Source organism: Panthera onca, chromosome B4 (assembly GCF_046562875.1).
Source record: "Panthera onca isolate mPanOnc1 chromosome B4, mPanOnc1 haplotype 2, whole genome shotgun sequence".
In the NCBI taxonomy this organism is placed as follows: domain Eukaryota; kingdom Metazoa; phylum Chordata; class Mammalia; order Carnivora; family Felidae; genus Panthera; species Panthera onca.
In genome coordinates, this window is record NC_138345.1 from 78,929,856 (window position 1) to 78,955,972 (window position 26,117).

The window sequence follows — 26,117 nt, forward strand, 5'->3', positions numbered from 1 at the left end:
TTATTCACTGCTTATTGTCTGTCTTTCCCTCAGTGGACCATTCATTATTACATCCTTTGGAGCTGTGCTTTCTGTTGTATCAAAAAATGCCAATAAACAGTGCCTGACAGAAGGTAGTCGCTCAATGATAATTCCCGTTGAATAAAATACTAATACAGCATATAAATAATATGTAATAAAACGTAGCATTAACTAGAGAAAGCACGGATAGCACTTGGCTGTGAAATCATAGCGCCTGGATTTGACTAAACCTAGCCCATAAAATGAAAGACTAAATGAGGTAAAAGTTCGTGGTAATTAAATGTTCGATATTTGTTATTCTTATTTCTTCTAAACATGCCCAATTAAAACCATCCTTATGCAAGATATTGGACTTGTTTTGCTTTACCAGAAAGTTACTTTTTTTAAAGCTCAGTAAATTAACCACATATGTCTTCACACGTGGAAAATAAAAAGAAAACAAACTTAGAATCTTCCCTTTCATAAAGTCAATTGTGGCACTCCCATTCCGGGTTCCAGCCCGCCTCCATTCGATCCCAGACAACTGGGGCCCGGGGGCCCCGCCCCTTCCGCTTACCCGCCTGGCAGGAAGTCGGCCGATAGGGAAACCCGCCCCTTCGTCCGCGCGCAGTCCTACGTAAAGCGAGAGGGGTTTCGCGACAGCCCAGGCCCCCCCCCCCCCCCCCCGCTTTGGCCACATGTCGCGAAGGTCTTCCCGTCGGACGTCGCACCACCTCCTCGCGCTGCTTTACGAACCTAGAGCAGCACCGCCCCGCCTCCTGTCTCCCTCCTCACTTCCCCGCCCCCTCCCAGTTTCGCGTCTCCCAGCCCGACGCTCCCGCTATAATCACGTGATTGCCTCATCCGGGTCCTTTGCGTTCTCTCTCCCTCTCCCAACATGGCGGCCTCAGGTGAGTGAGCGGCCGAGCGCGGCCAAGGACCAGGCTCATTAGCTACTCTCTGAGCCTGATCCACTGATTCCCTGGAGTCGGGGAGCGGGCGGCACCGCTTTCCTTCGGACTCTGGGGCTGCGGCAGGCTGGCGGCTTGGCCATGTTAGGTTATCGTCTCGGGATGTTTGGGGGGAGGGGAACGTGTCCTTCCCCTCCCCCCTCACACTCTTTTCACCCCGTCTGCGCGAGGTTGGAGCGAGGAGTAATGGCTTGAGTTGGAGTGATGAGGCGCAGAAAGATCTGTGGGAGCCGTGAGGCCTTCTCATAGACGAGAAGCACTGTGTCCGCGTGGAGGAAGGAAGGAGGCGGTTGGCGCGCGGACGGGTGCACACTAGACTACGTCTCCGAGGCGCGAGGCCGTTGCGGACGGGAGTGGGGGCAGGGGAATAAAGAGGGGGGGCAGTTAGAACACGAGCGCGAGTCGGTGGAGGGGCGGGGGAAGGCGACGACGCGCGTGCGCGGTGAGAGAGAGGAGGGTAGCGGCGACCGGCGCGCCTTAAAAGCACGCGCGAGAGTCCAGATGGGAAGGTTTTGCGTGCATGTGTTGCTTTCCCTTATGTCCTTCCACTCTCTGCTGTTCCCTTTTTAGAGTGTGGCCCGGCCCATGCATTCTTCTAAGGGTAAATCTGTAAGGCTTGGAGGTTGAAGCCGCTGGAGTTAGGTGGGGGTGGGGAACCCAGTGTGGCGCGCCCACGTGTTGGAGGAGAAAAAGCAAGGATGGAGACCTATATTTCCTCTAGGGTTTTTTTCTTAGTACGTATTTACTGACCGCAAACTATAAGCTAGGCATAGTTCTAGCTTGGGGATGGATAAAATGGTGAACAAGGTTAGATCCTTTGACAGCTTCCATTTTGGTTTATTTGGATAGCTCCGACGGTAGAGTTCAGCTTTATTTATTTGTTTTAAAGATAACTGCACAACTCCTGGGGAGTAGTTTTAAAATAATAACTAGTGGATAGAGTAGGTTTCCTTTTTGGACGAGTTTGGAGTAAGGAATACCAGTGTCCTTCAAGTCCGCTTGCTTTTCTCATTGGCAGTGGGGGGTGTGGAGCATTTTCAGCATTCATTTTAGTTTGGGGGATAATATGGTTTCTTTCCCCCGCATGATCATATATTGTATGAAACATTGCTCGAACCCCTGCTATCTCTGGACACTCCTTTCTCACCAAGAATTTCTTCTCTATTAACCTAGGCTAAGAATTATGTGTGTTTTTGGAATATGTTGAGGGAATTGAAGTGCATTTGAACATAATGCCTTTTATTGATGTAGCACTTGACAGTTGACCAGGCATTTTTGTGTTGTGTTGTCTCATTTGATCCTCTGAGATAATGTAGGCAGATGGTGGTGTCTCCCAGCTGAGAAAAATGAAATTATTTGTTCAAGGTCACATGGCTGCAGGTAGCAGAGCAAGGTTGAAATCTTTGAGGCTCCTGACTCTTATCTGCTGTCAACTTGGAAGTAACAAGGTTGGCTTCTATGTCATCACATTTTGGGGATCTACCCAAAAACTTCATCTAAATTAGAGTACTTACTTGGCCTGAATTTGCCATCTTGGCAGCTGTCATAATTTGGTGAAAAGCTTGTATTCCCTTTCACCATAACTTGTAGCACTTTTAGAGTTGGAAGACATATTAGCAATCTGTGCCCTTCATTTTACAGAACTGAGTGAAATCTGGACTGGGTAAAGGAATTTGCTTAGTGATGTCCCCTTCTCCTGTTCTTCCACATTTACTCTACCCCCTTTGAAGCCCTTATCTCCTGTCTTTAATTTGGTTCCATAAATCTTTTTAGCTTTGTAGTATGCGTAAAGGGACACTATACTAGTATCTGAGAGAACAAGGTTACATCTGACAGTCTGCCCTTGAGGAATTTGGGATTTTTCAAATTTCTTTTCCAACTTTGAAACTTTCCCTGTCATTGATTTTGTTGAGTGGCCAATGTTCCCAGATATGGCCGTGTTAATGAGACTATTCTTGGGGCACCTGGGTGTCTCATTTGGTTGAAGCATCCAACTTCGCTTTAGGTCATGATCTCACAGCTCCTGGGTTCCAGCCCCACATCGGACTCTGTCGACAGCTCAGAGCCTAGAGCCTGCTTCAGGTTCTGTGTCTCCCTCTCTTTCTGCCCTTCCCCAGCTCACGCTTTGTCTCTCTCTCAAAAGTAAATAAAAGTTCACAGTCCTTTTGTAAATGAGATGGAAAAATTCTTCACAGCAATACCAGTGTCCACTTGAACCATTATTGATTTTCAAGAACTGAAAGTGCCCAGGAGCAGGTTACTGAAATGCTGTCTTTACTGACAGGGAATCAAATGTGTTTGATATAGGTTAACATTTTTTGAGACAAATGCTTTCAAATTGGAAATTGTGCTTGTATGCACAGAACACCTTTAATTTACCTAACTTAAAAATTCCATGTGTGTCATCTTGTTTATTTTCACGGGGAGAGGATGGTGTCCCAATAGTTTTTTTCATACAGTGCTGGTCCTTATAGTTCAAAATAGTTTCATTATATGCTGTTCACATACAGGTTTCCCTTGCTACCCAAAAGTAAAGTAGAGCATTTTGTGTTTTGTTTTAGTTTTAGTTTTATTTGAGAGAGGGTTGGGAGGGAAAGGGGCAGAGGGAAGAGAATCCCAAGGAGACTCCATGCTCAGTGCAGAGCCCAACACGGGGCTCGATCCTATGACTCTGGGATCTTGACCTGAGCTGAAATCAAGAGCCAGATACCCCAAAAGTAGAGAATTTTGTAAGCTGAAGTAAAATAAAGCAAAGCAATTACCATTAGTTTTTAATGATTTTTTTTTTTTTTTTTTTTTTTTTTTTTTTTTTTTTTTTAGCATTCCCGAACCCAAAAAATAATCTCAAGGTTTACTGATACCTTAGGACATGTCTTGCTAACAAAATAAAGCACAGATGATCACAGACACAGTTCAAAGCTATGGTGGCTTGATGCTGAGTATAGTTCTGAGGGAAAAAGCTTGGATGTGCCACTCTCAGTTGGAAGTGTGCTCTGCCTCTATAATGGCTCACTGGAAAACAAATCCTGAAAGCTGTTTTCGCTTTTTTTTTTTTTTTTTTTTGTAAACAGGTTTAGGTTTTTGTTTTTTAAGGTTTTTTTTTTTGTTTGTTTGTTTTTTAATGTTGAGAGAGTGTGCATGCACAAGAGGGGGAGGGGCAGAGAGGGCGGGGCCACAGAATCTAAAGCAGGTTCCAGGCTCTGAGTTGTCAGCACAGAGCCCAATGCAAGCCCAATGCACGTTTGGCTCAAACTCACAAAACGTGAGATCATATCCCGAGCACTCAACCAACTGAGCCACCCAGGTGCCCCTTTGCTTTTTGGGTTTGTTTGTTTTATTTTTGTAAGAGCAAAAACCCTTTTTGGATTTCTTTTGGTTAGGGAAAACAGGTAACAGTCTAAATCATAAAGGCAAAGTGACATAATGCAAACTTTTGAAAAGTGAGGGCTACCTGTATTACCTATCTTCAGATCCCATCCTCTACCATATATTTGTTATTCTGGGAGTAGGATACCCAGATTCAGAAGGCCAAGATTAAAACTCATAAAAATTCAAGGACAAAAACAGGAAGTAGTGTCAAAGTAATACATAGTGTTTCTTTCTAACTAATGTCATTTTTAAAAAGTATATATATACATATAAATATATGTATATGTATACATATATATACATATATAAAGCTTGAAACAGCTTTAAGGTATAATTCACATACCATATGTGTGGCTTGATAGAATATTCTGCCACTTTGTATTAGTCTCAGAACATCCTAGAATGCATTCACTTTTCATGATGGAGAAAGAATTGATGAGTATTATTTTTAAAAAACAAGTGCATATTTCTAATTATGTGTAAGTACACTTAAAAGTGCACACACCAAAGTCAATTTGAATTTTTATAGCTCTTCACTTACAGAAAGGTTCTAAGTTCTTTGTGTAGTGGTTAGCATGATGCGTATTGGGTGCTTGCTTTATTTTATGTAAATGACCAAATTGAGTGTGGAAAAGTAAGGGGAAGATGATAGGGCATTTTGCTAGGATTGTGTCCGTGTGAAGCAAGTTGAGTCATGTAACAACTGGTGGTTGAGGTGGTGAAGCTTATGAGTTCTGACTTGGTTTTTATTCTCTACTATGCTCAGCTATAGTGCAGTAAAGGTGAGGCTGCTTAACATCATGATATTGCATTGTATGAAACCTCTTGTCATGGGTGGGCTCTAAACAGCAGTGGAATTAGTCTAGTTCTAGGCACTCTGGTATAGGTGTTCTGATTGCATTTGTACAGTATTGTTTCTTTAAGGAAACATTTGTTAGTCACCAATTCATTTTTAATTTTGGTGGGTTTGGCAAGACTCACTACCCAGAAAGAAATGCCTTGCCTATTAGAAGTCATTTCTCCCACCATCTGTTTCTTGGTATTTACAACTATTCTGAACATTTCATATAAATTAAGTCATATAATACAGGGACTTTTGTTACTAACTTCTTTCATTTAGCATATTTCCAGCATCCATCCATATTGGTGGATGTATGGGTACTCATTCCTTTCTATTGCAAAATCTATTGTATGGACATCTACATTTTATTTATGCATTCATTGTTTGATACGAGTTTGGGTTATTTACAGGTTTTGCCTATTATGAATAATGCTGCTGTGATCTTGTACAGGTTTTTATGACACTTTCTGATTTCTTAGTCTGTAGCTACTAACATTCAGAATTGATAACCCTATAAAATAAGTGGGACTTAGTCTGGCAAGATCTAAAATTAAGAAACTTAAGGTTTGACAGAGCCTTATCTGAACATTAAGAGCTTTCTGAATTCTCCTTCCTAAATAAGAAATAAGAGTTAAAGATGGAGAAGTAAGACTGCATTGTGTAACAAATAAGCTTTATTGCTTATAGTGCTTTAAGGTGTCCTCTTTTGAAATAAAGATGTAGCAGCTAGTTAGTAATTTTGTCACTTCAGTATCTGTGAGTTGGTATTTTTAGTAAAAGAATGGAGTGATAGCAGGAAGACATTCTGAGAAAACTAAAGGAATCCTGTTTGGGGTTTTTTTAATGTTTTTATTTATTTTTGAGATAGAGACAGCATGAGCAGGGGAGGAGCAGAGAGAGAGGGAGACACAGAATCCGAAGCAGACTCCAGGCTCTGAGCTGTCAGTACAGAGCGTGACGCAGGACTCGAACTCAAGGATCATGAGATCATGACCTGAGCCGAAGTCAGACGCCCAACTGACTGAGCCACCCAGGCGCCCCAAGGGATCCTGTTTTTTATATGGGGCTAACATTCCCTTTTGTTTGTCCTTTTATTTATTGATGTACAACCCACTTAAACCAGTGGTTCTCAATCAGGAGATAATTTTGTCTCACCCACGCAGGGGTAATTTGATAGTGTCTGAAGGCATTTTTGGTTGTCACAGCAGGGTGGGGGTTTTGGTGCTGGCATCTGATGAGTAGAGGCTGGAGATGCTGTTAAACATCCTATAGTACACAGAACAGCCCCACCCCAAAGAATCACCTAGCCTAGAATGTCAATGGTGTAGAACTTGAGAAACTCTAAGAGTTAAGTTGATCAGTTGTATTACTTTTTTTATTAAGCAGGCTCCCCATCTAGTGCGGTGCTTGAACTCACAACCCTGAGATCAAGACCTGATCCAAAATCAGAAGTCGGATGCTTGACCGACTAAGGCACCCAGGCATCCCTAGTTGTATTCATTTATTATAAGAAACCCTGTTTATCAAGGAAACAAATGTTTGATTTCTTGTTTAAGGACTTGTAGACTTAAATGTTTTTGAAAATGCTTTCTTCTAAGCTCTTTTATTTAATCTATATGAGTATATAAAGTACCTAGTGCTTGTTCGGTAAATTGTAGTAGTAATTAAGTCAGCAGGCAGAGGATTTAATAACATTTTTGAGATGTGTGTTTTTCTCCCTTAATCCATGTAGTTTGGCCTTAAATAATTGGGGACACTTAATTGTCTATTACTTGAGGTGGTTGGTTTAACTTTTTAACCCAATTCACATCAGATTTAAAGGAAATTAAGAGTTGGACCAGTTCAATCATGTGGCAAGGGATTGATAAACCTGGAACATTAAACAATGCTTTACTTACACAGAGAATGCTGTTGAAATCCTAAACATGTCATGGGCCCAGGTATTGGATGAGCAAAGGGCATGGAGGATTTAGATAACCTCGTTTCTCAGTTATTGGAGTAAAATAGTGGAACAAACATTGGCACCCACTTTAGTTGACTGATTTTACTTCTTAAGGGCCAGTTAATTCCTTTAAATCTGTTTATATTTTGACTAAGTCAGTGCTGCTACTAGATTTAAAGAAAGATGAGTTACAGATCTTGTGAAAGAATTTTAGCCTGTCTTTAAATGAAGACCATCCATAATCTGGTGATTTCTCAACCGGAATTTTTTGGAGGGGACAGCAAAAGAACCCAAGGGAAAGAGAGATATGTGATTTAAAAAGACATTCTGCACTTGATCTTAGCCAAAAGGCCGAGAAGCGATAAAAAAGACATTCTGAAATAAACAGTGTTTTAATTATTTTTAGTTGTGATGTTTATTTTGAAATTTCCAGTAACATTAAAGCAGAGTATGAGATGTGTTGGTCAAGAGTCACGGGTTTAAAAAAAAAAAAAAAAAAAGTCAAGGGGTAAAGTTGAGAAACTACGATCTAGAAAGTTGGTATAAGCCAAAATCAGACCAAAGAACAGGCTAATTCCTGTTAGCCTGGCTAATTCCAGATTTCTGCTGTTTTTGGTATTAGATATACATACAGAACAAAGGGGACAGAGATGCTTTAACCAAATTATTTTTATGTTGAACTTTACTTCATTGTATGGACTGATGACCATCAGTTCTATTTTTATTTCCCCAGTGACCAGTCAGATTAATAATTTGGTACTAGCTGATGATACTAGGTTAAACCCCATGAGGGTAACAAGGATCTCTAGCTAGCATTATATTAGTCCCCAACACTGTTTTGAATTACAGGGTATGGAAAAGACAAAAATAAGCATTCCACCTCAGAGGTATGCTTTATGTCTTGTCCAAATTTGCTTGTTAAAATTTTTCCTAGGCCTTTTGCATAAAGCTAGGGGCAATATCAATGCTATAGGACCCTTCTTAGTGCATCCAGAGGCTGTTCGTAACATAGCAAACAGGTCATCTTTATTTCCTTAAAGCTGGATTTTAAAGAAAGGTGCTGGGTGAGAGCAACCTTCAGTTAAACAAATGGTTGCATCATGTCACAAATTTTTAGTCTTCTTGGACTGAAAATTAGATGAGAATTGGAACATGGAGGAGGAACTCATGATTATAAAAACCATGAAACTGATCTTTGTTACAACAAAAGCTGCGTGCTTTTTTCGTATGTAGGGGCTACTCTCAGGAGCCAGTCTTAGAACTTTATTTAGTCCTTTTGGCTCTTCTGCATTAGCTGTTGATAGATGCCATCTCAGAAGAGGTTCTGAGAACTAGATAGAGAGCCAAGGTTAGTCCACTAAATAGAACCATTTGGAAATTCCCAAAGATTTCATAAACACAGAACATTCAAATGTGTTGGGTCTTAGGGGCTTCTTATTTTTTACCTTTAGTGCCCTATCTCATCTTCATATGTGGTGTTAGGGTAAAGAAGGAGAGAATTTTTTTTCCTAGAGGGCAGGGAGATCCAGTTTTGTGTAGTCTTAATCATACCCCCCCCCCCCCCCCCCCATTACACACACACACACACAATAGAACTACTAACAGGCTTCTTAGAGGCTGGGGCTCCTGTGGGAAGAGCCCTAGATTTGGTATCCAAAACCCTGGGTTTAATTCTAGCTCTGCTATCTAATATCTCTGTAACTGTAGGATAGTCATGTAACCTCTCTGAGACTTAGTTTTCTTTTTTGTAAATTGATAGCAATGATTCCTACTTTGTGTGGTTATTTTACAAGTATCAAACAATCCTCATAAATACCATTCAGAATATGTTATTAGGGGTAGGAGTTTTGTTTTAGTTCTTTGTATACCAGAAGCTACAAATGTATTCACCTGTCTTAAACCCAAGTAGTTACTAAACTAAAATTTTCAAATGATACACGAGTGAATATAGTAGAAAATAAAAGGTTGCCCCCATCCCAGTCTTAATGTTGAAAATCTTTTGTTGTTGTTGTTTTGTTTATTTTTGAGAGAGACAGTGCAAGCAGGGGAGGGGCAGAGAGAGAGAGGAAGACCCAGAACCCAAAGCAGGCTCCAGGCTCTGAGCTGTCAACACAGAGCTCTATGTAGGGCTTGAACTCACGAACTGCAAGATCATGACCTGAACCAAAGTACGATGTCTAACCCACTGAGCCACCCAAGGCGCCCCTATGTTGCTTTCTTTTCACAGCGCATTGTACAACTCTTTTAAATACCCAAGTAATGGTAAATAATCTTTTGCTTTTTTAAAACAGCAAAAAAGAAGAATAAGAAGGGGAAAACTATCTCCCTAACAGACTTTCTGGCTGAGGATGGAGGGACTGGGGGAGGAAGTACTTATGTCCCCAAACCAGTCAGCTGGGCTGATGAAACAGACGACCTGGAAGGAGATGGTAATTTTTTTAGTTTCCATCATGCTTGAAATTTTCATTCTCTTCATTCTCTTCTGAGACAAAACTCATTCCATAATAATGGTTCACACATGTAATCTGAAAGGAATTTAATCGTTTTGTAGAACCTTAGGTCTAAGTTTGTGTATTTCATGGAATTTTAGGTTTAGGCGATAAGAGTTCATGATGAGGGACTGAAATTGTGATTCAGGAGAACTTAGTACTAGTTCTCCCTCTTGTTAACATACTTTTCTCAAGGCTTTTAATCCTCATTTTCATTGGAAAAGTTAAGGACTAGATTACTAAAATTCTATGATATCCTGTTATTACAGCATAATCTATAAGCTGTTTATACCCAGAGTTAAGGAATAATTTGCTCTAGGAACTATTTTTATGAAGGCATGGGTAAACAAAAATGGTCTGAGGAATAGGATGGAATTGAGTTGTTTTTTGTAAAGAGGGGGATCAACCATAAGGAAAACACTTTGTCCACCCAAAAAGTTAGGAATATGAGAGTTGTCAATAATGTTTAAATACATTTGGAATGAGAGGGACCTTGGTTTGAGTCCTACCTATACTAGGATTACCATCTACTATGCCATTTTTGTAATCTTGGGCACGTTACTAAATCTGAAATCTGAGTTTCCTTTTCTGTAGAATGGGAACAACCTCACAGGGTTGTTATAAAGATAAGATGGGATATAATGAATATAAAATACCTGCACACAGTAACATTCCATAAATAGTTGATACTTTTCTTTGCTGTATAAGGAATAAGAGTTACTATGATTCTGTTCATAAAAAGCCTGGGTCTTTAAAGGTCTCTAGAAACCAAGAGACAGTGAATACTGAGTTTTTTGCATTGCTAATCTGATACTGACATTTCAGAAGCATTTTCTCTGTGTAAAATGCATTTATTTAAGTGCCTTTTTATCTGTTTTTTTCCTGGTGTGGCTTATTTAATACTGGGTACTTAGCATGGATCTTTTTATTCTCCAGCAACAGTGAGGGGAGTTTGCTCTGATTTCTTAAACATCCACTTTTCTATCCTAGTTTCAACCACTTGGCACAGTAATGATGATGACGTGTATAGGGCACCTCCAATTGACCGTTCCATCCTGCCCACTGCTCCACGGGCTGCTCGGGAACCCAATATCGACCGGAGCCGTCTTCCAAAATCGCCACCCTATACTGCTTTTCTAGGGAACCTGCCCTATGATGTGACAGAAGATTCCATTAAGGAATTCTTTAGAGGATTAAATGTAAGTGTAAAGGTTTACAGCAATTAACTCAATATGGAGAGTAGCAAATTGGCAGTGACCGAGTCTGAATTTCTAAGCTGAGAAAGATTCTGAGGTTGTGTCTAGACTTGGAAGAAATAGGTATATAATTGACTAAGTGGTGTTTAGACCCTTTGGCTGAAAATATTCTCATCCCACACCAATCATAATCTCAGTCTTACACCTTATTGATACAGAAAGAATCTCTCAGGAACCTATACCTCTTCTCATTAAGAATCTTAAAAGTGATGGGGGGGTGGGTATTGAGGAGGGCACCTTTTGGGATGAGCACTGGGTGTTGTATGGAAACCAATTTGGCAATAAACTTCATATATTGGGGGGGAAAAAAATCTTAAAAGTGATATACCCAGAGGCACCTGGCTGGCTTAGGAGCATGGGACTCTTCATCTTCAGGTCGTGAGTTCAAGCTCCACATTGGGCACATACATTACTTTTTTAAAAAATGATATACTCAGTTGTTTTGAAAGATGGAAAGCTCCTCTGAACTCAGTCATTCTTCAGGCTTCTATCAAAATCCTTTAAGATTTTATTTTTAAGTAATTTTTCCACCCAACATGGGGTTCAAACTCACAACCCCAGGATCAAGAGTCACATGCTTTACTGACTGAGCTAGCCAGGTACTCCTCAAAATCACTTTTCAATGTTTGATATGAATACTTGCAGCTGAGAAGGTGTGTAATTTTTATTTTTTTAATTTTTAGTGTTTTTTAACGTTTTTTTAACTATTTTTGAGAGAGACAGAGACAGCGTGAGCGGGGAAGGGGCAGAGAGAGAGGAAGACCCAGTCCTAAGCAGGCTCCAGACTCTGTGCTGTCAGCACAGAGCCTGATGTGGGGCTCGAACCCACAAACCACGAGATCATGACCTGAGCCGAAGTTGGAGATGTGTAATTTATATTAATGATAGTGTGCTAAAATTATTAAGGGTTCTGTGAGCTTGGTGACACATATAGTGGAATTCACGGTGATTGTAGGCCATCTTAAAAAGCTTAAGAGAGGATGTTTGGAATGCTGATCTAGATTTCAAAAAGATGGAAAAGTGAGTATAGAGGTGCTCAGGAGAAGTCCTTTTTCCAAACTTGGATTTAAAAATACTTAAGACTGGGGCATCTGGATGGCTTAGTCAGTTAAGTGTCCAACTTGGATTTTGGCTCAGGTCATGATCTCGCGGTTCATGAGTTCCAGCCCCACATCAGGCTCCATGCTAACAGTGCACAGCCTGCTTGTGATTCTCTCCCTCTGTCTCTCTCTGCACCTCCCCCACTCGCTCGCTCTCAAAGTAAACTTTAAAAAAATAAAATACTTAGGACTTGGGGTACTTAGCTGGCTCAGTCAGAGCATGCGACTCTTGATCTCAGGATTGTGAGTTTGACACCCCACGTGGAGGGTAGGTTTTACCTTTGTTTGTTTGTTTGTTTGTTTGTTTGTTTGTTTGTTTTAAGGTGCATTTCCTTTAAAGATCTACTCTCTGCATGGGGCATCTGTGTGGCTCAGTCTGTTAAGCATCCAATTCTTGATTTTGGCTCAGGTCATGATCTCATAGTTTGTGGGTCCAGGCCCCACATTGGGCTCTGTGCTGGGAGCGTGAAGCCTGCTTGGGATTCTGTCTCTGCCTCTCTCTCTCTGCCCCTCCCCTGCTTGTACAAGCTCACTTGCTTGCTCTTTCTCTCAAAATAAATAAACTTTAAAAAAAAAAAAAAGATCTATTCTCTTCTTACTTTGTTTTTTGACTCCCTTCCTAGATCCTCTTCTCTGCAGTGGGCCACCAACTTCAATGGGTACTTTTTCTGATGTGATTTTTTTTTTTTTTAAGAGTTTATTTTTAAGTAATCTCTACATCCAGTGTGGGGCTTGAACTCACAACCCTGAGATCAAGAGTTGTACACTCTACGAATTGAACCATCCAGGCACCCCACAATGTGATTATTTTTTGATTGCCACCTACAAATCATCTTCTCTGTACAAATACGTAGTACAGCTAGAAGGCTGACCTGTTTTTGATTTTACTTTCTTGGCCTCTTCTGTAGAATGCTGAATAATAACCTCTGACCCATTCAAGCTTTTCACTGAATGCTTTAGAACTGGTCTGGAGTTACTTCTCCCTTTCATATTTTGTTCTGCTGTATTCAGGAGTTGAGTTAAACTAGAATTTAAAGAGACTATAACAAAATGTGTATCTCAGGAGCCAGAGTAAAGTATCAGATCAGTGATGCAGAAGAATAACTTGAATACATGCAAAATACTAAAGAAAAAAGTTAAAGGGTGAGAAAATATGTGGAAGCCATCAAAAAGATGGTCAGAAGATAGAGGTGTTTCAAAATGGTTCTAAAATTGGAAATGAAGAGTACGTACCCTGTTGTAAATAATAAAAAATTTTGTGCCAGGTAAAGTTTTATGAAACTTTAAAATGAGAAATTCTGCAAACCTACAATTAGAAAACACAAGGTAACCTCAAAATAAAACCAGGTCACTGTAAATTCTTCTTGTATTTCAAGAGTAAAAATTCAGTAGTTTGCCATCTCAGAATTCAATAGAGGGAGTAAGGCTGGTGGGAGTTTATAATCCAATGTTTGATTCAGCCAAGGATGGTTAGTATACGAAGACAGTAACATTTCTCAGATAATTAAGTCTTTAAAAAATAGACCACCTAGAAAACAACTAAAAATTAGACCTGTAGAATGAGACAGAAGTCAGGGATACAGGGACTACTCTGAATTCGTGTTAATTTTTTTTTTTTTTTTTTTAAGGGTTAATTTAGTACTGTTCTAATTGAAAAGGTCTGATGGCATATAGTGAAGTCTCTCTCCTATCCCTTTGCACCAGTTTTCCTCCTGGAAACCACCAGGTTCTTCTTTGTGAATTCTTCAGAGAAATTCATTGCATATGCAGTGATTGGGAGGGTGGGGGGAACAAATGAACGAGGAGAACACTTAATTGGGAAATCTGTTTCTTTACTCCTTCAGATCAGTGCAGTGCGTTTACCACGTGAACCCAGCAATCCAGAGAGGTTGAAAGGTTTTGGTTACGCTGAGTTTGAGGACCTGGATTCTTTGCTCAGTGCCCTGAGCCTCAACGAAGAGGTAAAATAAATAAGGTGGGGAGTTTGAGGGTGGGAGCTAACCAGTCTTACACTTATCAATATATTTTTGGTTGGGTCACTGGCTGTTTCAAAGATTGTCATAGTATCTACAAAGAAAAGCACCGTGTGACACTTAACATTCAACATCTAGCAAGTCGTACTTCACTTGAGCAAACTCCGTAGGCCCCAGTCATTCAGGGAGGTACTTAGGTGGAAAATTACAGAAGAAACCCACCACACCAACTCTTTTGTTGTTGTTGTTATTGTTGTTTTAATGTTTATTTATTTTTTGAGAGAGAGACAAAGCACCAGCAGGGGAGGGGCAGAGAGAGAGGGAGACACAGAATCCAAAGCAGGCTCCAGGCTCCGAGCTGTCAGCACAGAGCCGGACTCCATGCAGGGGTGGAACTAAAGAGCAGTGAGATCATGCATGACCTGAGGGAAAGTCAGACACTCAACCAGCTGAGCCACCCAGGCATCTCCACCACACCAGGTCTAATCGAAGCTCTCATTTGTTGATTCAGAGCTTTGTCTCCGCTCTCATGGCTTTGCTTTTTCAATATAATCTGACCAGATCAAGGCAGATAGAAAAAATCATGTATATAAGTTTAGTGTTAAAAGGCATTATCTGGTTTTCAGGGAAGTTAATGTTTTTTTTATGGTTGTAAAGAGTTTGGAAACATTTCTCAGTGGAATGTCGTTTGTAATACATGTTCCTAGGAGTCTCTTAAAGGAAAATGACAGTGAACACTCAGTTCTGCTTTTTAACATTGCCCTTAGATGTTTTTCTATCCAGATATGCCAGCAGTGTAGTAGAGGAGATTTAGCTGTTAATACATGAGGGGGGTATGGGGATTAAATCTAATTATAATTACAGTCATTTGAGTGATTGGTGCCATGTAGTGATTCTTAAGCTAGCACAAGCAGGATATTAAAGCATTCGGTTACCTGTTAGTAACAGAAGTTTCTAGTCTAGGACCTGCTTTTTTTTTTTTTTTTTTTTCCTCCTCTTTTTTACTTCTAGTGACTAGAAATCAAATTATATCTGGGAAGGAAAGGGGCTCTTTTTTCCATTTTAATGCCAGAAACCCCTCACTTCTTGAGAAGGTAGTTTGTCAAAGTGCAGATTTGGGCCATTTGTGCCATAATTCTATGGTCCAAACCTGCCACTTGACACAGTTGAAATCAACACCTCTCAAAATATTTTACCTGTGTCATAATTGAGTTACAGCCATGAAAATCTGAAGTAAATGTCAAATAGGAATAATAATCTAGGTATATAAGTTAAATATATATAAAGCTTAGTTCCAAAGTTTTTCTTTTCAGATCATTTTTAGGTTTTATTAACATTACTCCTTTTTAACTGTTCTATCTGGATAAGGGAAAGAATACCATACAGTTATCTGAAGTTTGTTGAATTATCTATTATGTAAAATGCTGTCATGGTCCAGACTTAGGGGTTTCTTTGTTTCTAGAGATTTCGTCATAGTAGTGTTTAATATAATTCTGGGTGTTTGTAACTAAAATTCACTGTTATCCTTCTTCAACTGTAGATTCTACTGGGAAATGAGGAAAAATCAGCAGTAGAATTTATTGGGTTCAAAGTGTATAAATAAATAATGATGTGGGAAAGGGAAGTCAGAGGGTATCCTGGAGGAACTGATTTATCCAAAGGTAATATTGAGTGAAAGAACTTGAGATAATAGAGACAATGCTTTATGTACTGCTGCTGGTGCATATTAGGGGCTCTATAAATGTCTGAGTGAATAATTGCTCTGGACCCAAATATGCCTTTTATTTAGCTAGTTGCCTGGGAATTATTTCTTGATAAATTGCCTTTGATAGTTAAAAGGCTCATTTTATAAAGTATATATATCTTTATAAAAATGGCTAATTGATGTGGCATTGATACAAGCCCAACTTAAATCTGTTAATTCTAAGGGATTATTTCAGTTTTCAAGTCTTTGTAAAGGATTCTTTAGCCAACAAATTGGAATGTTGGCTAGATTACAGTGTTTTTCCTTTATCTTCCTTCCCCCAGTGCTTCTGCTATGCCCAGACGTTCAAGGTCACTCATGGGATTTGTGCATAATGGGGCAAAAGGTTGGTTAATGTGGTCCTATCCTCTCAGTCTCTAGGTAACAGGAGAATTCGAGTGGACGTTGCTGATCAAGCACAAGATAAAGGTAAGAAATCTGATAGAAATCTTCCTGTTTTGTTTTGGTCCTAGGATGACAAAGCAGAGGTGCCTGTTCCCAGAAAATTTTAATAGAGATGCAGAGCAGTAGGCCTGCCTGAATCTGGAGCACTAGTTGCCAGTTAAGGATGATTTTGCTCAAGGGGACATTTGTCAATGTGTGAAGACCTCTAGAGTTGTCAGAACTGGGAAGTGCTACTGACTCCTAACGGGTAGAATCCAGGGATTGATCCTAACGGGTAGAATCCAGGGATTGCCACATAAGACACAGCAAAGAATTACCCACCCCAAAATGATGGAAAGACCCTGATTGATCTAGAGGAACATTAAATATGTAATAAATAGATTAGGTGTACCTAGCAGCACAAGAGGGGCCTCATTCATATGTATTTCAGAGGTTCCTGGCCTGTACACAGAATGAGACCTATAGGCATTAAACTTCATGGTTAATTAAATAAACCATGAGGTTTAATACTTACCATGAGGAAGTGAATCACTCAGTTAAGTTGAAGAGTGCGCTTTACGATAATGGGGCATCAAAGTTGGGACAACTTTGTGATGATATGAGGAAGAAATACAGTATGTTGGGGGAAGGCTCTGTGCATGTGACAAATAATCAGGCAAAAGTTTTTGTGGGCTAACTTGTTTTTATTTTATCTCTATAGACCGGGATGATCGTTCTTTTGGCCGAGATAGAAATCGGGATTCTGACAAAACAGATACAGACTGGAGGGCACGTCCTGCCACAGACAGCTTCGATGACTACCCGCCTAGGAGAGGCGATGATAGCTTTGGAGACAGTAAGTTCATTTTTATCGAGTGAGTTTCTTCTGTGTTCTGAGAACTGTTTTGTAATAGGACAGATATGTCAATGTAAATGATCACATTAGCAGAAAGGGAGTAGGAGATACAGAAAAAATTTTTATGATCTTCAAAAGAATTGATAGATGCAGAAAAAGAATTTGATAAATTTATAATTAAGAAAAAACACAAAATTTTGGGGTGCCTGGGTGACTCAGTGGGTTGAGCGTCTGACTTCGGCTCAGCTCATGATCTCACAGTTCATGAGTTCGAGCCCCATGTCAGGCTCTGTGCTGACAGCTTGGAGCCTGGAGCCTGCTTCAGATTCCCTGTGTGTGTGAGACACACACACACACACTGACCTTCCCCCGCTCATACTCAGTCTTCCTCAAAAATATACTAACATTAAAAAAAATTTTTTTTAAACCTTGCCAAAGATTAGGCGGGAGATTTCGCTCTCTTTAGGAAATAGTTGTTTATAAAGAAACCCAACAGATCTTACAAAGTAAGGAACTATAAAAAAGTTCGGCAAGATTGCTGGGGTAAGAACATTACACAAAAATTGGCTGCATTACTTAGCAGCCAGCAGTCAAAATGGTATTTTTTAAGACACCTTTCAAAATAACAGAAAATTCGTTCTCTTCAAAGATACTAAATGTTTACCCTGTACCTGATAGTGTTCAAAGCTCAGGATATAGCAGTGAACAAAACAGACGAGGGGTGGCTGTGGGTGGCTCAGTCTGTTAAGCATCCAGCTCTTAATCTTAGCTATAGTCATGATCTCACGGTTCATGAGTTTGAGCCCCACATCAGGCTCTGCACAGATGGCAAAGAGACTGCTTTGGATTCTGTTTCTCCTTCTCTCTGCCCCTCACCTGTTTGTGCTCTCTTTTTCAAAATAAATACATAGACTTAAAATTCTATCCTCATTGGACATTGCTTATACTAGGGGAGAGAAACTGTGTGCAAATAAATAATTCAAAGAAAGGAAATAGAGAATGTCATGGGGTAAGAGTTGGGGTGAATTACAACGTTTACACAAAGTACCTAAATCTAACAAAAAATATGCAAACCTTTATGGAGAAAGTGAGGCAACTTTATTGAAATATGTGAGGAAATAATACTAAGTCAATGAAGAAATGACGAGATAGCGGTTTGTCCATATAATAAAATATATGTGTAATGATAGAGATAAAGTTTAAAACCTATAATGTTGAGTGGGGGGTATAAACATTTGAACAACACTATCATATAGTAGTGTTCATGCATAAATCATAAAAATGTGTGCAGGGTAACATAACTACCTTCGTGACTGGGTGAAGGTAGAAGGAATCCTTTAGCTATATTTGTGACATACTACTTTGAATCTAGTTTATATCTGACTTTTCTATCAAGTCTTTGTGACCAGACAAAGCCTTGGGGAGAACTACCTGAGGTATTGCACGTCAACATTTATGCAAGAGGTTCTGTTGTTAACAGAAAGAAATGGCTCTTGAAAGAAAAAGCAGTCAGACCAAGGGTCCTGTTTTGAATCCAGGGACATGACTATTTCCTCCCTTGAAACCTTGAGTTTGGAACAAGCAGGATGGATAACAAGAATGAATGTGCTGTTGTTATCCAAAGCTGCCAAGTTGTTAGAGATTCCTATTCCAAGCTTTGGGCCCATAAAAGACACGGGGAAAGGTATAGTTGTACTAAATATTATTGTAAAATCTTAGCAAACATTTGTATATTTCTCGGCCAGCTGTTTTAGTGAGTACAAGCTTATTACCATTTTAATATTACCTAAATAAAATTAAGTATACAGTTCATATGTCTCTCTAGAAATCAAATACATATTTCAGAATAAACACGTGGCTGATTTTTTGTGTTTTGAATTCTTCAGATTCTCTCCCGTGTGTAATTGTTTTACCAACATTAGCATGTCCTTTAACTTACCAATTTAAACTACCAGGGAATGTGGACAAAATGATGTTGTTTCCAAAATTAAATCATGGTTCAAAAGGAAGAAGTCATAAAAATAAAATCCTTGTTTGACCTGTGTGCATGAATTATTAAATTCAAAATGTTTTTAAGTTTGTTTGTTGTAATTGTTTCGTTCATCTCTGGAAAATGAAGTTTTCATATAAACGTTGGGGCTCCCGGGTTTCTTAGAAAATTGGAAGATCTAGCAAGTTAGCCAAAGCTAAATAGCTGCTACCTCCTTTTATAAATGCCTCACACCATTGTAGCTTGCCGCCTGAGCTCTGCAACATTCTTAGATACAAATTTCTGGAATTTAGGCACCTCTGATACTGATATTCATGCATGTGTGTAAAATACAGTTTTCAAGTGTCATAGTAAATACATCTCTTAACTCCGTTTTTAGTGGTTGCTTTTTATAGATGCCCCCTGACTTAACCCATAGCTTGTGCACTCGACAATTTTTTAATATTATACACAACATTCCTGTGAATCTCCTTGTACATGTCTTTATTAAATGTCCTGTTATTTTCTCAGGATAAATTCCTAGAAGTTGAACTGTTGCCCCAGAGGGTGCAAGTGATTTTAAAGTTTTTAATGCATAGTTCTGAATCCAGTTTCAGAGTGGTTGTGCTGTTTTAGACTCCTCAGCAGTGTGGGAATTCACTTACTCCCCCAAACTTGGCCAACACCAGAGGTAGCTCTTACTTACATCTTCACCATTTTGGTGGTAGAAAAATGTTCTGTTAATTTTAGTTTCTGTTATTTAATAGCCAATCACTGTCCTATGTCACATATATTTTTCTCTTTTTGTTTGCCTTCCCAGACTTAGGGCTTGTGTATTTTCCCATGCGAAAGTTTTTAAGTGGTCTTTGATTGGTTCTTTGGAACCAATCAAAACTATAGATTTCAATTATATTTCCTACTATATTTGTCTTTAATGCTGAAAATTCATTATGGTCTGTATAGAGATTTTACTCTTCCTTAACTCCCTCATAAATTGTTGACTTAGCATTTATTGAATCAAAAATGTTTAAATCAAATAACCAATAAAAGTTATTTCAGTACACGTTTCCACTTTGCATTTAAAGTGATTTGTTTTTATAAAAACAGACCTAGCAGTGACTGTGAACTCATGAAACCAAGTTGACCTCGTGGTCTTTCATGCTTCTTCCTATTAATGGTGTCAAAGAAAAGGGAATGACATTGCTTTGTCTGTTTTCTCTCTAGAGTATCGAGATCGTTATGATTCAGACCGATACCGTGATGGGTATCGGGATGGATATCGGGATGGCCCACGCCGAGATATGGATCGATACGGGGGCCGGGATCGCTATGATGACCGAGGCAGCAGAGACTATGATAGAGGTCATTAAAAAACAGCTGCGTTAAATTTCTTTCTTTCAAGAACGTCTTGCTTGCCTTTATTTCCTCTGGTGTGATGATCATAATTTGGGATATATTTACAGGTTACGATTCCAGGATAGGCAGTGGCAGAAGAGCATTTGGTAGCGGGTACCGTAGGGATGATGACTACAGAGGAGGCGGGGACCGCTATGAAGACAGATACGACAGACGAGATGATCGGTCATGGAGTTCCAGAGATGATTACTCTCGGGATGATTATAGGCGTGATGATAGAGGTAATCGTTTTCTTTTATTTACTTAATAGGGCAGACCACTGGAGAAACTGATTGAAAAATTATCAGTTATGTCTCAGACCCCTGAAGTGGGTTTTGAAACAGGATAGCACTTACACATCGTAAGAGATAAAGCAGAGCCTAGTAGAAAGAGCATTGGACGAGGATGACAGAATGGAGATAAAGCAAAGGCTAATTCTTTTTAGTTGCCTTAGCATATAGATTTTTCAGTTAAAACTTACTGAAAATACAAAGGAGAAAAGGGAAACATTTGCCACGCAGTCTCCTAGCCAGTGATTGGCACTGTGGGTTAAAAACCAAGTGTTGGTGATTTCATTGCCATTGTGCCACAGTAATTGACACTCAATTAATGGTAAGATGTAAGTGCACCTATTCTAAAATTATGCCCCTAATGTTAATAACACTTAAGTAAAAACATACTGTGTTACAAATCTGACCTCTCACAACGTATTAATAAATGGCCAGCATCTGTGTTCTGACTTCATTGATATCAAAAAAAAAAACTGGTCTAGAATTTCTCTCCAATTATTTTTAGACAGCTTGTCTACTACTCTTTTTAACATCCCCGTGTTAGCCCTGACTTTGTGCCAAGTGCTTTTTTTAAAACATTGTGCGTTTTTAAAAACATTGCTATTAACCATTTCCTCTATTTCCATGCATGAAACCTAGAAATAACAACTAACATTTATTGAGCATTTACTCTGCACCAACGGTGAGCGGAGTACACTTACAGGTAGTATATGATCTTAAGCATTCTATCTAGTATAGGTACAATTATCATCTCCACTTCACTAGTGAGAAAAGTAGAGGCTTGATATGCGCTTTGAATCTCAACTCCTGACCTTTTTCCTCTCATGCCATTGTTGCCTCCCTCAGTAACTGCACACCTGATCTTTTTTTCTGGTGATCTTGTCTACAGCTCCCTCTAAGATCTGCCCCCTTATCTCCAGAGTAGCTGCCACTGGCTTTGTTCATACTTCATTGCTGTGCTCACATTACTAACAAATTTCCCTGCCTCGTTCCATTCTTTACACTGGCCCAAATTGTCTTTCTGGAACAAGAGCTAATTAGATTATTCTTTCATGGCTTTTTTTTTTTTTTAATTTTTATAGCACAAGTTGGGGAGGGGCAGAAGAGTGACTGGGACAGAGGATCTGAGGTGGGCTCTGCAGCAATGGCAGGGAGCCCAATGCGGGGCTCGAACTCAGAAACTGCGAGCTCATGACCTGAGCCAAAATCAGATGCTTAACTAACTGAGCCACTCAGGCCCCCCATTAGATTCTTTTAAAAGCCTTCCTAGTCTCTCCATGGCCTGAAAGATAGCCTTTCTTCTGTTCCTCTGACACAAGGATCTTCATTTTTAGTGCTGTCTCCCATCCCTTGGACATCTACCATTAAGCTGCTCGCTCAGTTTTCTAGACTTTCAGGAGTCACCACTTGGAAGCCTTCACAGGTTTCCCCAAACATAGCCCCAGTCTAAGAACTTCCATATGGATAAATCTGTTTTGTCCAGTTTAGCATACTGTATTCTTCTTTATTTTGATTCTCTGCTGAATTGCGCCCCTTGCAGGCAGGAACTAAATACTACCCCCAACTGTCATATTCGTGGCCTTAGAATGATATCTAAAATATAGGTGCTCAGATTATATGTTGAGTTGGTAAAATAAATGGAAATTAGCAGACGGAGAAGAAAAGGATGTTATTGTGTACTATAGTGAAAGGAGCATAAAGTTGCTTTGATTTCATCCTTTGATCCACAAAGTACTAACTGTAGGGCTTAAATGAGTTAACTCTTTCTGACCCCCAGTATTACCCTATAAAAGGGAAGTTAATGAGCCCTTCACAAAGTTATACGTATTAAAACTGTATCAGTTAGAGGTACCTGGCTGGCTTAGTCAGAGGGTATGACTGGACCTTGGGGTCATGAGTTCAGGCCCCATGTTGGGTACAGAGATTACTTAAAGATCAGATCTTTTTGAAAAACCGTATCTTGGAAGTTTATATAAATTGGCAGTTAAAAACCCGTCTAGAAAATTTAAATCTCGGGGTGCGTGGGTGACTCAGGTAAGCCTCTGACTCTTGGTCTCAGGGCCATGAGTTCAAGCCCTACATTGGGCTCTGCTCTGAGCATGAAGCCTGCTTAAAAGGAAAAAAAAAAATAACATTGCCAAATGATACCCTTTTTTTGTAGATACATACATATGTTCTGTAGTGAGAGTATAAAGACCTGCATGGGGATGATAAAACCCGAATTCAGTGTAATGGTTGTGAGAAGACCGAACACAGTTAGGCGTGTCATCAGAGGAATGCTACTCAGGAACCTTCAGTGGGTATTATAGTGTTTTATTACTGAAGCCAGGTGGCTGACACATAGGCCTTATACTTTCTTTATCTTTGATATGTCGGAAATACTTAAGATAAATACTAATTTTGAGAAATAGGATTTCCTTGAAACTTTCTGACAACTTGGATCCAAAACGAAATCAAATTCCTTTAGACTTTGTAATCAGCTATTCAGTGTTCTATACTGTACTCTGTGAATCGCTCTAAGTTTATACTACACAGAGAGACAAGAGTATAGGCAGTAGAGTCTTACTGTTACAAGCTCTTACTTAATGAAGTAATCTATCGTCCAGACCACATTTTTGACCAAGATACTCTTCCATCCAATAGTTTATCATAGACCGTTCTTCCCAGGTAATCAGTAATCGTGATGACTTACCATTTAAATTTTTGCCCTTTTTTAGTCTTTCCCTCAGTCTGGCACTGCATCATCGGCATGGTAGTGGAAAGATTGATTGGACTTGGTTATTTAAGCCACACATTTTCTAATGATCTCCCTTCCCTGCTGGATTGGTTAGGCCACTACTCTGAATCCCATAGAGGGTTTTAGAAGAGCTGCATCTCGGAATCTGGCTTTCAGCCATCAGCTTCTGGTGATTTTGAAGAACTATTACTTAGAGTTTTATTTAACTTAGGTCCCCCCCAAAGACCCAAACTGAATCTAAAGCCTCGGAGTACTCCTAAGGAAGATGATTCCTCTGCTAGCACCTCCCAGTCCAGTCGAGCAGCCTCTATCTTTGGAGGGGCGAAGCCCGTTGACACAGCTGCTAGAGAGCGAGAAGTAGAGGAGCGGCTACAGAAGGAGCAGGAGAAACTGCAGCGCCAGCTGGATGAGCCCAAGCTAGAGCGACGGCCTCGGGAGCGGTGAGCTTCCCCTCGACTGTGGGCTTCCTGTCCACAAGTCTAGTGGCTCCTGGAGGTGGGGGGGGGCGTGCATCCCTAGGGCACACTTGGGAAATTCATGGAGACCTTGTTGGTTGTCACTGGCATTTAGTGGACGTGGGCTGGGACCGCTAGGCATGCTGGAGCATATGGGACACTTTTCATCCAGTGAAGAGTTGCCTGTTGCTCACAATTTGTAAAAGGGCTTAACCGGGCTTAAACTGTAACAAATATAAATTGGTGGTAATTGGTGCTAATTTAATATAGGAATTGTCAAATTATGGCCTGTTCCTTTTTTTATAAATAAAATTGATCAGGGGCGCCCTGGTGGCTCAGTCGGTTAAGCATCTGACTCTCTGTTTCAGATCAGGTCATGATCTCACAGTTCATGAGTTTGGGCCCCCATGTCGGGCCTCTGTGCTGACAGCCCAGAACCTGCTTGGGATTCTCTCTCTCTCTCTCTCTCTCTCCTCTCTCTCTCTCTCTCTCTCTCCCTCCCTCTCTCCCTCCCTCCCTCCCTCCCTCTCCCTCTCCCTCTCCCTCTCCCTCTCCCTCTCCCTCTCCCTCTCCCTCTCCCTCTCCCTCTCCCTCCTTCCCTCCCTCCCCCAAAATAAACATTTTTAAAAAAATAAATAAAAATAAAGTTTATTTGACCCAGTAAAGAAAATTGCCAAACTTTGCTTTAGTATATGAAGTAAAGCCCCACCTTGGTGAGGCAAGTGATTGAACCTCTTTCCAAGTTACTGGGGATAAAGTAGAGAGAAAATGTTTTTGCCTATATTAGACGTAAGTTGTAAGTTATTTTCCATTTATTTTTACTTGTGTGTGTGTTACTTACTTTATCCAAGGGTATTTCAGGATCATAAAGGAGTCGTTGCTTAAAGTGTTTATTATTGAAAGGTGGCACTGGATCTAATAGGGTAGAAACGTTCTGAAAAATGGCCTAGTTTTGAATGACTTGTTGAATTGTGTTACCAGTAAGGGAGGAGGGCTGGAGATTATGTAGGAGAATGTTCTTAACCCTAGTTGGTGCTTGCTGAAGTATTTAGAGCCAGAGTATCTTCATGTCTGCAGCTTTCAGATGGTTTGAGAGACAAGATGCACACACACACCCACAAGTAAAGCAAGCATGATAAAATATCAATAAGTGATGGTTCTTGAAGGGGCAGCATGGGTCCATAATGGCCTTCATTTAGCTGGACATATGTTTTGTTTTGTTTTTTGAATCTCTTTATACAGACACCCAAGCTGGCGAAGTGAAGAAACTCAGGAACGGGAACGGTCCAGGACAGGAAGTGAGTCATCACAGACTGGGACCTCAGCCACATCTGGCAGAAGTAAGTCAGACCAGGGTGGGTATCATGTTATCGCCCTTTTCCATAAAGTAGCCATAACCAAACTATGCAGAGCCTTTGGGGTGTTAAATTCAGTCATGGACATTTTATTTGGGTTAGCATAGATTGGAGTGTCACATCTCATGGTTTGAAAAATCTGAGAAATAGGTACCAGAAGTGATGTAGGTGACCTGTTTAATAAGCTTCCACTAAAGAGTATACTTGACTGCTGGATTTTCTCTTCCTTTTACGGACATTCCAGAGTTTTCCTTTACATAGAGCAGTCACAGTCCTACAGCTCTCTCTGAGCTGCTCCCAGGGCCAGCCTTTTTGGATGTCCTGTGCGACCGGAGCAGTGTCTCAAGCAATGATCTTCTGCTCTTCATCCATCCTTCCTTCCTGCCTTGAATTCATTGATTCGTCACACATATGTTTAGTGTTTTGGAAACAGTTCAATTATAACACCTCCCTTACCTTATTATTGTGAGCCAGTGTTTTTTTGTTTTCTCCTCTCACCTCCAAACTGATTTGTGCTTGAGCACTTCAAAGTATGGCTCAAGGATGAATTTCCAAATCACCTCAGCCAAGTGTTGCAGAAGTTTTCTGTCAAACATTCATACTGGAGTAGCCTTTTAGTGACAGGACAATAATGCCTCTCTTTGTAGCGAGGTGGGAGTATGATGGTTGGGTTGATTATATACCTCCTGAGGAGATTGCACTTAATGTAGGAAGAATCTAACAAAATAAACTTTCAGTTTTGAGGAGATATTTAGTGCCTTTAAGAAAAAAAAAACATAATGTAGGTTTTGTTTTTCATAAATGTATATCCCATTTTGTTCTATGTATGTGGATTTGAGGCTGCATCAGGGTCCTCTTCACACATGTATGTGTATCCTTCTCCAAGTACAAACATTTTAACACAAAATGTAGCAAGGCTATAATCCCGAAGTAAAGAGTACTAGTTCCTAGGAAAGGAGGTGGCTGTCCTTGGAAAGCTCTTGTATTTCCT

The 26,117-nt window shown here is 40.1% G+C and overlaps 1 protein-coding gene across 2 annotated transcripts in view; it reads left to right on the plus strand.

Moving 5' to 3' along the window:
- The first annotated feature begins 779 nt into the window (after positions 1 to 779).
- The window catches only part of EIF4B (eukaryotic translation initiation factor 4B), a 30,296-nt gene continuing 4,958 nt past the window's right edge, over positions 780 to 26,117 (plus strand). Inside the window, exons 1-10 of one of the 2 annotated variants that reach the window (XM_060657507.2) lie at positions 780 to 911; positions 9,415 to 9,552; positions 10,603 to 10,811; positions 13,813 to 13,929; positions 16,060 to 16,114; positions 16,791 to 16,925; positions 20,119 to 20,256; positions 20,358 to 20,531; positions 23,528 to 23,756; positions 25,014 to 25,126. In XM_060657507.2, the coding sequence (XP_060513490.1) occupies positions 899 to 911; positions 9,415 to 9,552; positions 10,603 to 10,811; positions 13,813 to 13,929; positions 16,060 to 16,114; positions 16,791 to 16,925; positions 20,119 to 20,256; positions 20,358 to 20,531; positions 23,528 to 23,756; positions 25,014 to 25,126 (1,321 nt within the window). In that variant the 5' untranslated portion in view covers positions 780 to 898. The remainder of the gene's footprint in view (positions 912 to 9,414; positions 9,553 to 10,602; positions 10,812 to 13,812; positions 13,930 to 16,059; positions 16,115 to 16,790; positions 16,926 to 20,118; positions 20,257 to 20,357; positions 20,532 to 23,527; positions 23,757 to 25,013; positions 25,127 to 26,117) is intronic. The other variant, XM_060657508.2, reaches the window with a different exon arrangement.